The sequence below is a fragment of the Ursus americanus genome, chromosome 7 (assembly GCF_024610735.1).
Source record: "Ursus americanus isolate L20-20 chromosome 7, mUrsAme1.1.p, whole genome shotgun sequence".
NCBI lineage: Eukaryota > Metazoa > Chordata > Mammalia > Carnivora > Ursidae > Ursus > Ursus americanus.
In genome coordinates, this window is record NC_142133.1 from 15,864,255 (window position 1) to 15,878,456 (window position 14,202).

A 14,202-nucleotide genomic window follows, 5' to 3' on the forward strand; every position below is an offset into this window, starting at 1 on the left:
CAGACAACCCAATAGATGTTCTCTACAAATTTTATCTTGTGTGGTTGTTTTGGGGGCCAAAGAAGATGACCCACATAGATGACTGCCAAGTACCCACACCATATCTGGTCACAGTACACAGATCTGCAAATTCTCAGTTAAGTTCGCAATTTAATACAAATCAGTTTCCCTGCACCACTAATCCTGTATTCCGTCCACCCTAGATGGCTCACCAATCCCAGAAAAGTGTGTGCTGTGTCTTCCTACCCTGTGCAGGGCTGTCTAGCAATTCTGATCTTACTCCTATTAGCCTCTTAAATCCTAGGTCAGTGATCCCCTTCCACAAATCTTTCCTCAGCAAGTACCTAGCTCTAGGTACTAGCAGCCTTCTCTGCACTTCCGGAGGCCTGTTCCTTAGCCTCCGGTACGACACGGACCACATTACATAGTAATTACCTGTTTGCTCGTCACCTTGTTTCCGCCGCCCCTCCACCGATTGTGCCTTTCCAGCTCTTCGTGCCGCGTCCAGGAATAAAGCCTGGTATCTAGCAGACCTCAGTAAACCCTTGTGAAATGAAACGCTGGATGAATCAATGAAACGGAGGAAGCAGAGGGAAAAGAGGAGAAGGCTAAGGATAGATTTCACTGTTCTCACACAGACCTGTGTGTGTTCTGACATTTGCAGTCACAAAGGGAGAAAAGTAAGCACAGAGTCTATGGGACGCTTGGAAACAAAGTTGCTTCCTGTCCCTCCAGTGCCGAAATTGGAAAACTGTTTTGTTTTCTTTAAGATTTTATTTGTTTGACAGAGACATTGAGAGAGGGAACACAAGCAGGGGGAGTGGGAGAGGGAGAAGCAGTCTTCTCACCGAGCAGGGAGCTCCATGCGGGGCTCCATGCGGGGCTCGATCCCAGGACCCTGAGATCATAACCTGAGCCAAAGGCAGATGCTTAATGACTGAGCCACCCAGGTGCCCCTGCTTTTTGGTGTTTTGTTTTGTTTGTGCTTTTTTGGTTTGTTTGTTTCTGTTTTAACCACTTGAGGCATTATCTTCTTTGCTCCTAGGAAAGCAGGCTTTCTGTTGAGATCTGTTTGGTCCTTCCAGCTAACCCATCTGTGGGCTGAGCTGGGGCATCCAGGATAAATCCCCCCTCCCCCAATACATTCCACATACACACTGGTGGATCAGCCCAGAGCTCTAAGTATTCCTGGCAGTCAGTTTTGGTTTTTCTATGGGCCAAAGGGGTGAGGTCATCATCGCCAGTGAAATCACCACTGCATGATTCATCCGACATTGGTTCCCCACTTGGGGGCTCTGACGTTCCCCGAGCTTCTCCCAGAGCATCCAGAACCTGGAGTCCCTGCCATTTTTCAAGGTTCTGGAACCGATCCTCCAGCTCCCTGGATCCCTAGTAAGTATCTGCCCTTTTGAGAAGTACTGGAAAAACTGAGAGGAGGGAGTCCTGGACGGGGGAAGCCTCTGAGAAGCCTCTCTCCTCCAGTCCCAGGACAGATCTCGTCATCCCTCATAAAGGCCTCCCCATGTCTGCAGCAACTGCTTCTCCCCTTGTCCCAAAGCTCTTGCCAGGATCTGTCGGGACACATTCTGAATGGCTCCAGGGTTCTCAGGGGCGAGACCTGATTCCACCCTTATGAATGAGCTCACATTTATAGATGAGAAAGCTGAGGCCAGGAGAAGAGGAGCGACGTGCTCAAGGTAACACTGTTAACTAGTGTCAGAGCTGGGACCCAATGCACTTTCCCCGCTGGGGGTCCTCTGGATCTCCTTAACCTCTTCTGATAGACCTTCATTTTAGAACACTAGTCTCTGTACATGCTGCCTGAAGAAATGGTCTTGTCGGCAAAGAGGACAAGTCCTCCTTTCTTCCCCTCTCATAGAAAGTGGCAGAGACCGGCCTTGAACCAAGACCTGACTTCAAGGCACTGTACTGCCGTCCTTAACGAGTCGTTCAGTACACACAAACTATCTTCCAGATTGACGGCCTCACCTAAAGCACTAGGGCAATGGCAATATCCACACTTAGACCCAAATGCAGGGGTCTCGTGCGATGTTCAGTGTGACCCCACAAGGACCTTCCAATAATCTAGGAAGTCTTTCTGGGACAGTGGAAATCAGATTAGGGGTTTGAGAGTTGAGGCCTGGAAGTGAGGCATGGGGACATTCCCCAAAGTGTGCTCCATTTTGATTGCCGGAGTTAGTGGGAAGCCTTTGGGATAACCACTTTGCCTCTCTAGGTCTGTTTGCCCATGGTCCAGTTGACTTGGCACGGCCTCTCAACATAGCATTTTCCAATCTTGTGAATCAATGAAAGCGATTTTTCCATGTGAGCAGGGGGCGGGGGGGGGGGAGGGATTGTGGTGCAGTGTGGAGTGTATCCACTCTCCCCTGCCCTCTGCCTGGTGCCTAATGGTCAAAGCAACACGAGAGGCCAGTGAACAGGACCTGGCCGAGCTTTTCCCAGGCAGAGGTCAGGCGTTTCCTCCTGGATCAGTGGCCAAGTCTTAGAGCAAGAGTATCACTCCTCAGGGATCACAACCTAACACCTTCGAAGGACACTCGGGACTGCAAGGGGACCTCTGAGAATGCTGCCTCCAGAGGAAGCACGGGTACATTTGCCGCATCCGAAGCCCGCAGGGTCTCCCTTTGCTAGCTGATTGGGGATTGCTTCAGACATTCAAGATGCTGTAACTCCCTTAGTCACCAGTTTCAAAGTACATGATTCAAGCTCCGTGCGGTGAATAGCCTGGGGTGGTGGTGGTGGTGTGGAGAACCAAGCAATAAGCCAGAGTCCCTATTCTCCAGCTGTGGGACCACCACCACCCCTCCCCCACCACCCCACGCACCTTGAAACAAATTTTTTTTTAACCTTCTTGGCCTTTCTTCCTTCCCTGATTTCTAGTTCTGTTGTGCACGTAGAGGCCGATAGGATGGATCCTGCCTTCCGGGTGGAGTTTAAATATATATGTATAATTTCGCATGACTATTGCGTCATCGTTGAAGTCGTCGTGGTTCCCCAAGAGGCCTCCTAGGCTCCTTCCAGCACCCGGGCCTTTGGACGCTTCCGGGCGCTGCGGGCACTTGCGCGAGGAGCCCTCAGCTCCTCCGGAGCGCTTCCCTCTCGGTCCCCTCCCCCAGCCTCACCTTCCCCCCCGCCCCCCCGCCCGCCTCGCAGCTCCGCGGCTCCTCCCCCTCGCCCCCTCTCCACCTCTCCAGGGGAGTCAAGCTAGGGTGAGCCGGCAGGGCCGAGCGGTGGCAGCGGGCGGGGCGCCGGGCGCGGGGCGCGGGGCGCGGGGCGCGGAGCCGGCGGGCGGGGGCGCGGGGCGGGCGGTCGGCTCTCGGGGAGGCGCCTGGGCCCGCCCTCCTCCGGGGCCCAGCCGGGAGGGGGCCCGGGCCGGCGCGGGGCGGGGAGAGCCGCCTGGCCCCTCCCCTCCGCTGCCCTCCCCAAAGTTGCTGTCTCCCCCGGGGCCGGCCAGTCTTATGATCCAGCGGATCCTCCTGGGGAGGCCGGGCCGGGGAGAGGGCGCGGGCGCCGAGCGGCGGGGGCAGCGGGCGGGCGCGGCGACCGGGGCCCGGGCGGGGATCCGGGCAGCGACCGAGGCGGCGGCAGCGCCCCGGGCCCGCCGCCCCCTCCCCTCGGGCGGGGGGAGCCGCTGCATGGGGCCGGGGGGGCGGCCCTGCTGCGCGGAGCGGCGGCGGCGGCGGCGGACCCCCCAGGCGGGCTGGGGCTGAGCCCAGGGCCGGGGCGGGGGCTCCGGGGGGACCATGCCCGGAGGCCGGCCGGCCGCAGCATGGCTCACGGGCCCGGCGCGCTGATGCTCAAGTGCGTGGTGGTCGGCGACGGGGCGGTGGGCAAGACGTGCCTACTCATGAGCTATGCCAACGACGCCTTCCCGGAGGAGTACGTGCCCACCGTCTTCGACCACTACGCAGGTAAGCCTCGGAACTGCTGACTAAGGGGCCGCTCCCCGGGCCGGGAACTTTGGAGCAACTTTGGCAGAGCCCCCTCGCCGCCTCCCCCGAGCGCGCTCCCCACCCTCCCCCCCGCCTGGCCCTACGCGGGGCTCCCGGTCCCACTCCCAGGCCTCCCCTCTGGCCCTCCTTGTCGCCGGCAGAGGAGACCCCTCTTCCTACCCCGCCCCACCCCCGGCCCAGTCCCGGCTCCCCGCACTTCCCAGTCCCGGGACGCCCTGGGCCGACCTCCTTGACCTTCCCACGGCCTCCTCCCTTCTGCCCCAAACCCCGGGGGAAACACTTGGGGCACTGGGTGAGACGTGGCTACGGGACTTGGGAGAAGGGAGTGGGCAAGAGGGGCCACATCACACCCCGGCCTCACTGCCACTTAACAGCCCGGCACAAGGGAAAAGGGGTGACATCTCCCGGGGAGCGCTCGCATGCCTCCAGTGGGTTGGCATAAGCGGGTCCTGATGGGCAGCGAGATTGCCCCAGACCCTAGATAATCGAGCTTCTCTCCCCGCCCCCACTTCTGCCCTTGCAGTCAGCGTCACCGTAGGGGGCAAGCAGTACCTCCTGGGACTCTATGACACGGCCGGACAGGTGAGTGTCTTGGCCCCTGGCCGACACCCCCTTGCATTTCCTCAGTTCAGGGTGGCTGTACATTTCCTTTGGAAACTGAGATGTCTAGGACGGAGGGTGTGTCTTCGAGGGGCCCCTGTGGATCAAGTCTATATTTCTTTTTTCAAGTCAACAAATTAGGAGAAGGAAAAAAAAAACCCAACCCAACAACAAACCATCCCAACCCACCCCATGTAAACCCCTGGGCTATGAAAGTTTTTGCCTGTGTGTGCTTTCTGTATGGTGCCTGGTGTGTGGGTCCCAACTCCTGTTGCAAACTGGCAGCGGCCAATCATGAAGCGCCCTTATTTTTAGTTGCAGATGACCAGGTCTCCCCCTCACAGCCTCTGTCTGGTCCCTCATTGGTGAGTGGTCTGCCTGCCCGAGGAGCCTGATTGGTGCGAAATGGCATCATCTAATATGATGGGAAGGCATTTGGTCCTGGTTATGTTTATTACAACATCATTGCACTCTGGGACTCTAGTCCCTGCAAACGTAATTTGTGGTGTTACCAGAGGACCACAGGGAAAAAAAGAAAAGAAACAACAACCATCCAGCCACTCCCTGGGGTAGGGAGGAGGAGGAAGGGTTAGGAGTTCAGTATGAATCTTGGAGGAAGAGCTTTTTTAAAAAAAAAAAATTTTTTTTTATTTTTCCTTCCCTAGGAAGGCCAGGTGACTTTGTCTGGGTTTTCTTTGGGAGAGATTATTGTGCAGAAAGAAAATGCACAGTCCTCCTGGCAGCCTCTGGCTGTTAGCAAATCAGAGGTGGCTCTCTTCTCTGTCTCTGTCCCTCTTCCCAGACCCACTTTTGCTGTGGGGCTGGGATGATTGCGTGTAATGAAGTTTTGCAGACTCCAGGCCTGTGATTAGACATGAAGCCTTGGGCAGAAGTTTCCACGTGTCATGCAGACTTGAGTGTTTAAGGACATGTGAACAGCTGAGGGGCTTAGAGAGTGCTCTGGCGGATGTCCGGTAGGACAGTTTCCTTATTTATACGATGGGTGTCAGAAAATTCCCTGTTCGTGTATTATATGCCAGACGCTTAGCACTGAGTCTGGCACAGTCAGGTAGGTACCCAATAAAGGGGAGCTATTCTTTGTAGCTTTTCTAGATTTGAATTTCAGAATTGTGGTACCAGGTTGGATTCTGAAAATTGTCTTATGGAGGGTGTGTTGATTTGGCTTCTGGTTTCTAAACGGTTAGGTTAGAGGAGCATCTGAGGATAGAGAAACTGTTGGCAGTGCAAGGTGCCAGAGGCTGTCCCCTTTCACCAAACCGACCCAAGTCAGTACAACCAGTCCTTAGCTTGCCAGGGCCCCTTTTGGGGTGCCCACCTTGTAGCTTTTACTTCTGTCAGAACATATGGAAGGCAAGAGGCAGAACACAGTCCCTTAAGTAAAACCAACTTTTGAGACGTATGGTTAATAAATAATAGGTTGAAATCGTTGGTTGAAAAGGAGATCGGTTTTTAAATCTCGTCTCTAATTTTAACTTCTCTCACTACCACCTCTTCCCTTTTCTCCTCTAACTTGTCACCATGACCATTCATTTGACCGCGAGCCCTATTCAACAGGATGTGTGTATGTCAGACCTGTTCTGTGCACATTCAAACGCAGCTAACATTTACTGAGTTCCTTCTGCGTATCAGGCGTGGGGCGGCCACTGCAAATAGTCTTTTTTCCACAAAACAACCCATGAGCTAAATGATATTCTGTCTCTGCAGATGGGGAAACTGGGGCTCAGAGAAGCTAGGTAGCTGACCTCAGGTCACACAGCTCCTGACAGGTATTGCTGGGATTAGGACATAGGTCTGAATTTGCCCCAGTTTTGAAGTGGTTATACACTCAGGAAGCCACGGGAGAGGCCGAGATGCCACCTGGGTTGATTGGATTCCTTGCGGGTCTGTAGACATGGTACCAGGAATCTGGACAGCCATTCTCTGAATGGGGGTCGTGTGCTACCGCTACAGAGGAGAGAACCCAGATCCAAATATTACCTGAAGTTGGACCCACTTACAAAACCAGGGCTTCCCATAAGTCCTCATGATTGCTGTGTCCAGTGGAGATTGTAAGATACATACGAAATGGGATCAAGCTATTCGGAAGATTCAGATAATACTGTTTTTACTCACTGGTGGGACACCTACTCTGTTGGCCACAATGTGTTTTAGGGCCCCTTGGGGGTCTGGAACTTTTCCTTTTATTTTAATATTTCTAAAGATTTTATTTATTTATTATGTCGGAGAGAGCAAGAGACAGCACACACACAAGCAGGGGGAGTAGCAGGCAGAGGGAGAGGCAGGCTCCCGGCTGAGCAAGGAGCCCGATGCAGGACTTGATCCCAGGACCTTGGGATCATGACCTGAGGTGAAGGCAGATGCTTAACCGACTGAGCCACCCACGCGTCCCTGGAACTTTTCCTTTTAGATCAAAGTTAGTGATAATTCATCTTTCGGCGTTTAGGGGTTTATTATTAATAAGCAATCTTAGCAATGTAATCATCAACGAGATTATATGAGGAGTGCCCAGTGTATACCTAGCACTGTGCCAAGCACCTGGGGATTACAAAAGAATAAATTTGAGGTAGGGATCCGCCATGATAGCATAGATAGAAGTATCTGAACCAGGTATCTGTTCGTGTGTGTTAAATAGGAGATTCCTGGGTTGTTCTTGGTCATTAAGATCTCAGGCCTCGATGGCTCAGCATCAGATTAATCTTACGATAACAAAAATGATCAATAAATGATCAATAAACACATAGACACGCATACACATACACATACGTATAGAGAGACATTTTTAAGGCTCACGGACAGCAGAGAGAAGCCCGCGGGCTTTGGAACCAAAGAGGCAGGGGCTCAGATCTCCACCGTGCCGTACTAGTCATGTGATTCTGGCTATGGTTAACGTTCATTGTGATCTAGTAAAAACGTGGATAATTCGAAACTATGCTACAGTGTTGTAGACTGGCTTCAGCTGTTCAATGTGTGTAAAAGCAGCTGACAGTGTTCTTCGCTCATAGTAGATGGGTATAAATATTACAAGAAATTATTGTACTGCACTCTGGGCAGTTTTGTTGGGGGAAGGGGGTCACCAGCAGAAGAGAATAGCGTATTATGTCTGGAGTTGATAGAAATTCCACTAGATGCCAGATGCTAGAACCTTCTCACCCAGAAGTATGGAGCCAGCTTGTGCTTCAGGGTTTCCACAGTCCCGGTCACTGGACCCATGGACACAGTCCAGTGCTCCCTGCTCTAAATGCCCTGTGGTATCAGATGGTGGCCTTTCTCCATCAGAGCCTGCGTGCCCAGTGACATGAGAGAACCTTAGAAAAACTAGGAGTTCAGTGTACACTTTGAGAAGCAAGTGGGGTATGTATGTTTCAGTTGATTCTACTTTGGGAGGTAAGAAGCACACATAATCTTCCCTCGGAATGTTCACTCACTGTATTTGAATAACCGAAATAGTGCCTCCCTTCCGTGGGAACTTCTGGTCTGTGTGCTTACTCTTGGTCTCCTCTTCGACCCCAATCAAGTTCAAAGCTATAGGTAACATTAGTCCAATTTACACATTAGAGAACATAAAAGATGACTGTAGTAGATGACCTTTTGCCTTCCAGAGGATGTCGCTTCCCCCTTGGCCTCTGTTGTTGTTGGCAGAGGGAGAGAGGGAGAGAATGAATGAATAGGAACATGAGTGTGTTGGGCAGCTTTCGTCCCCATCACGTGCTCTGCCTGGGCACATCCCTCAACATCCCCAACACGCTTGGCCGAACGGAAGCCCGCCTCTCTTGGCCAAGCCCCTGGGTGGCCCAGGAATGGTCCTGACATTTTGACTGCCCAGCATCTCAAAGTGGAAGCTGAGGACAGTAGTGACTTCCTCCCGGGGCCTTGTGGAAGGTCTGGCTTCCGGCCTGGGCCTCTGTGGAGCTTCTCCTTTCTTGTCTGCCTCGCAGGATTTCAGCGTAGGCTCTGCAGCGGCAGCACCGTTGTCCACTCAGGGCGGGACGGGACAGGCCCTATTTTCCCTCCTGCCTCCGTGCTGTGTGGGGCTCAGGGGAGGTGGGGAGAGGTCTTGCTGGCTGTGCGGATGAGCGGGTGGGGAGCTGCCAGGCGAGCTGCTCCTGAGCTGTGGGCTCCATGCTGATCTCTTAATCCTTGGCAGGAAGGCAGAACTTGATACCTTAAAGGGGGAAGGACTGGCGCCCAGTTTATCCCAGGTCCCAGAATACCCACACTCAGGGGTGTGTGTGTGTTGGGGGTGCGTTTGGGTTCCCTAAAGTTCCAGATTTAGCCACTGCCTCAGGGTGTGGAAGTCCATATGTATGCTTCTGGGCGTGGTGTTGCTGTCTGTTGACTTAATCACACACGAGTTCAAGGATGCATACATGAGAGCTATAAATAGCTTTAACTCAGGTGTCCCTGGGGTTGGCTTTTCAGTGACAAGCGAGATCTGTTTCTTACTTGACATAGCCCAGCAGCTGTGGCTGCCCTCCAAGCCCTCTGGGGAACCAGGGAAGTACTTTCCCTCCAGAAGGGAATCTCCAGGGGACGCAGCCTTGGAATGGCCCCACCTTCTGTGTTTCATGGGGCAGCACCCAAGGGCCTGGTAGAATGGGAAGGGGCCGGGGGAGGGCCAGGGTTGGCCACTCATCAGGCTCCTCCCACCTTCAGGCGGGCGTCCTCACGGTACCTATGGAGGTAGACTTTTGCCAGATGAGGAAATTGCAAGTGAGTAGGCTTATGGAAACTAGACAGAGAGGTAATTAGGAAAAAGGTTTACCTTCCTTTGGAGGGGGACTGCAGGGCACATCGGTAGGGCTTAGGACGCACCCACTCGCGTGATGCAGGCTCCAGGGGCCAGCAGCCCCACACTGCATCCCCGAAGAGACCAGAGAGCAGAGTTCAGGAGGAGCCACGGAGTTCCTCCCCAGCACAGCTTCAACAGGTGAGCCGCTGGCACTAAGCATCCTGGTTTCCCTTAGTAACCTACTGTAGATTCATCGGCTGTGCATTTTCCCTAACCTTTTTAGAAGCTATTTATATCTGCAGCCTGCAGCACATTACACGGAGTGCTGTTCCTCCTGTGCGTGGGGAAGGTGCATGGCCTTTGTTGGCTCCAAAGCCTCTGCAGTGACCGAATGCCCTATGCTCCCCTCATTGTCACTCTGATGTGGGTTTGGGATATGTCAGCTCAGACCGTGGTCCTGCAGGCAGGAGCCCCGGGGTGGGGGCAGTCTGCGTCAGCTCTCATTGGTTTCTGTTTGTGTGCACCTGGGCCCCATCCCCTCCCTCTGATCTGGCTGGCTCTTCCACATCTGTCATGATTTTCTTGAGGTTTACTGACATGCTCTGGGAACCAATGCTTCCCAGCAGGTATATCAGAAGCGGGTGTTGGAGGTGTGCTCAGATCCTATCGTCTCAGCTCTGGGGTGTGTGTGGGGGGAGAGCTGTGTGCAGCCTCAAGAGGCCTGGACATATGTTGTCATTTCTGTGTGTGCCAGGGTATGAAAAGGGTGGGAAGCATTATTTTACAGCTCACGGGTCAGAGGCCTTTATGGGGAACTGGGTGTTTGCGGTTTTGTTGTGGAATTTGGGGTTTCAGGAGATGAGACCTAGTGGTATTAAAACGAGACAGAACAAAGCAGCGTTGCCTGGGGGTATCAGTTTCTAGCAAGGACACGTGTTGGCAGCAGTGGGCACTACCAAGAGGCCTCAGATACAGAATAGCAAGCTGCAGGGAGGAGGGAAGAGAAGAAGATACAAAGAAATAAAACCCAAGACCACACATGTCTTTAAAAACTGAAATCCGTGAGTGTCAGCTGGGTTTCCTTTTGCTCGGAGGGGCTTAGTTTTGCCCTAATTTGGCAAGCGTGGATCAAGGAGCAGCTTTCTTTGCCCTCAGCAGTTTGCTCTTCCTCTTTTAGTTTCTGGCAGGCAGCTGCTTGCAGGAGGAGGCGAGGAGGCGCGGGAAGGCCGGCCAGGGAGGCTGCGCGGGTGGCCGTGGCCGGTTCATGGGAGCTCTCCCGGGGCGCCCTGAGTAGAGTTCTCCCAGATCCACTGCCTGCCAGGCCCTCTGGGAGCCAGTTCGTGCTCTCTCTGAGCTCTGCGAGGACTGACTGTCTTTTTCTCCTCCACGATTCCCGCACTTAGTCTGGTGCCTGGGGCATGGAAGGCATATAACAAATAATTCTCAGACGGAGTTGATTCTCCTTTGGCTGTCAGCTCATTTCTGCTAAAAGGTTAACCCAAGACTAAGGTGATAGCCTTTAGATGATAGCTTCAGGCACAACCCGTTGCTTGGGAAAAAAGCTTTAATAAAATAGAAGTCTCCAAGGGTCAGAGGAATCACGGGCACTGAGGTATGCAGCGGGGGGGGGGGGTGGGGGAGAGAAGGTCACCCATGGGCCTGTCCCCCAGTACTGTCTCAGGCTCAGGCCTCTGCGCCTTTCCTTTTTTTTTTTTTTAAGATTTTATTTATCTATTTGACAGAGAGAGAGAGAGCCAGCGAGAGAGGGAACACAGGCAGGGGGAGTGGGAGAGGAAGAAGCAGGCTCCCAGTGGAGGAGCCTGATGTGGGGCTCGATCCCAGAACGCCGGGATCACGCCCTGAGCCGAAGGCAGACGCTTAAGGACTGAGCCACCCAGGTGCCCCCTCTGCAGCTTTCCTGAGGCCTCTCACGCCTAGGTTTCCTGAGGAGGAGGCAGCTGGGCCATGGAAGTGTGGGATTTGGGTTCCCCAGACCAGCTCTGAATCCCGGCTGCTCTTCTCTGTGGCCGTAAGGCTGTGGGCCAGCCGGCTCCTCCCTCCCTGCACCCCGGGGAGATAATGTCTGCCTCCCAGGGTCACCGCAAGGATTAGAAATGGTGTCTTAGTCACCCCTCATGGTGGCTGGGAGTGAGGGTCCCGGCCAGCGTTGGGGGCCCACAGCAGTCCCGCTCCGGGGGTGTTGCTGCTGTGTCTGCACCGTGTTCTGTGGGAGCGGACGGGAGGGGTCAGAGGGCCTACACGGCTGGGAAAGCTCGTCCTGTGGAACGGAGCGCTGCAGGGGCCCCCCCAGAAGAGGGGGCCGGGCTGAGCTTTGTGGAAGACGTGGGCTTGCGGGAAGAGGTGGGAGAGAGTAGAGTATACTGGTGGCCACTGTGTGTCCCCACACTGCCCTGCCAGGGCCCACTTCCCAGCAACGGTCGTCACTCGTGGAAATTCCGTTTTCTCAGCTGTCAAATGGGGATCGTAGATGTACGGCCTTGAGGGTCATCGGATCAGGCCAGAGCTTCCCAGCCCTCGGGCTCAAGGCAGCAGGGTAGGGCCTGGGACAGGAACCCGGGCTTGGGCTGTCCCTTCCAGCGGGAGCCGTCCCACCTCAGTCACTTCACTGCGGGCCCCTCCATGCCGTGTGCAGAACTCATGATCTCTTCTCCGTCCCGTGAAGTGAGACGGGGGAGCGTCGGATCAAAGGAGGTCACACAGGCAGAGGGTCACAGGGAGCTCATAGTCTGGGTGGGGAGGAAGAGCATGGGGAGCACAGGCTTAGGGGGGTGCCCCAAGTGTATCTGTATGGAGCCCAGATCCTGGTATCAGTGTCGACGTGTGGAGCAGGGCCGATCATTAAATTAGGGAGTGTGTCACCCCGTAACTGACAACTTAGTAATTAGAAAGATATTAATCTGGTGCTGTTGCTTGTTGATTTTAATAGAAAGAATAGAAGGGGGGGAGGGACTTTATTGTTGTCACTGTCTTCTTTTCAAGTGACTGGTGGGAGTAGAGAAGCAGCCGCCTCTCTCCCAATCCCCAGACTTGCCAGCTCTGCCCAGACTCAGGGTAGAATCTGGGGTTTAATAATGACACAGTCCCCACTGAGTGGCATTTTTTACAAACTGCAAAGCATGCTGCGTTTGGTACTTCCCAGAGGCCTCTCACCTGCTCTGTGAGGAAAGGAAGCAAGTGGTGTTTGCCTCCATTTGCGGGGTCAGGGAGGTTAAGTGACACACCGGTTCCAGGCCCCGGAGCTGGGGAGAGGCGGCAGCAAGCTGTCCCTCTCCAAGCCCTGGGTTCTTTATGTTAAACTACTCGCGCTAATCAGCTCGATGGTGTTCAATGTCTCTTTTACATCGCATGTATTCCACGGTTGAATGTTTCCTGCAAGAAGTACCTCCCATCGCTTTTCTAGACTGAAGAGCTGGTGGAATGGTGCCTATAGGTGGCTCAGTAGGGGCTGCTGCTAACATGTCCCCTCGAAACGCCGCCCCCCAGAAGTTAAGGGTGTTTTGTCAGTGTGTTCGTTAACCTACACTCCTGCTTAAATAGAGACCTTCCCCTGGGTGGTACGGGTGCCTGTGTTGCCGGTGAGGGTGTGGAAGCAGTGCGGTGCTGTTTGGGTACAGGGAAGGGGGGGGACCGAGAAAGTTCTATGTTGACTTCAGCTGACTGTCCTCCAGTGAAGGAGGCAGGACTCCCTCCCCAGCCCTTTGCGTCTTTGCCCTTGTTTTCAGCCTGCTAGCCTTGACTTGACATGAGCTTGCTATCTGGGGGCTGCCAGGCCGGCCAGCTTTGACCTGCCAAGGTGCCTTCTCTGTCCCCCTAGGGGCTGCCCTAGGCCTCTCTTTCCTCCAAGAGTTCTTATTTAGATGAAAACTGCTTCCAAGTGAAACATTGCCAATCTGTCCCACTTACAACCAAATATGCCCTGTTTACAGCCCAAGACTGCCTCTCCCACCCCTGCTCATTTTGCTCGCCTTCCTGAGCTGCCCACGGACACCAGGTCTGCAGGGACCCCCCTTCCTCCTGCCCCTGCAGTAGCCCCCATGGCTGTCAGGACTAGACGAAAACATTCATGCAGTCCATCAGCAAACCGTCCCCGAGGACCGCATCTGGTTGGGGACCCAGCTAGGGGCAGGGCTTCCCAGAGGACCAGGCACAGGCCCTGCCCCCAGGAGCTCCCAGTTCAGCGAAGCGGTAGGGCCCACCCCGAGGGACTGGAGGGGCGGGAGGGGAGCCGGTGCCTGTTCACGGGGGCCCAGAGGCTGCTCCTGAGAGCTCAGCTCGGTGGGGCTTCTCCAGGTTGATTTGTAGGCGGAGAAAGTGCTCATATTGGATTCTTCCATGTCCTCGCCGCTCAGCAAAAGTTTGAATTACTGCCCCGGTTCTCAGATATGCTCCTCAAACCGAAACCTGTCTCCCGGGAACTTGTTAGAAATGCAGTTTCTTCAGAAACTTGGGGACATCTCTGTACAACAGACCCTCCAGGTGATTCTGATGCGGGCTGACACGTCCGAGGCACCGAGTTCATGAATCTTTGTGTACTTACCGTCTCCTCATAGCAAGCCGCGTCCCCTCCGCTCCTCCCCTGCCCCCCACACCGCGTATATACCACACACACGCACGCCACACACACACATACACACACCACATTCATGCCTCACATACCACGTATACACCGCATAGACACATACCCCCCACACCACACACATACACACACACCACATATACACCCCCTCACACACAGACACATACCCCCCCACCACACACACACCTCACACACCACACATACCACACACACCACACACATGCACACCACACACATCCTACACACACCACTTATACACCACACACACACACAACACACAC

The 14,202-nt window shown here is 54.3% G+C and overlaps 1 protein-coding gene across 1 annotated transcript in view; it reads left to right on the top strand.

The window, feature by feature from the left end:
• Positions 1 to 3,418: 3,418 nt before the first annotated feature.
• RHOQ (ras homolog family member Q) overlaps positions 3,419 to 14,202 on the top strand; it is a 43,335-nt gene continuing 32,551 nt past the window's right edge. The window contains exons 1-2 of the mRNA XM_045787921.2: positions 3,419 to 3,932; positions 4,498 to 4,556. Coding sequence (XP_045643877.1) covers positions 3,791 to 3,932; positions 4,498 to 4,556 — 201 coding nt within the window. The 5' untranslated portion in view covers positions 3,419 to 3,790. The remainder of the gene's footprint in view (positions 3,933 to 4,497; positions 4,557 to 14,202) is intronic.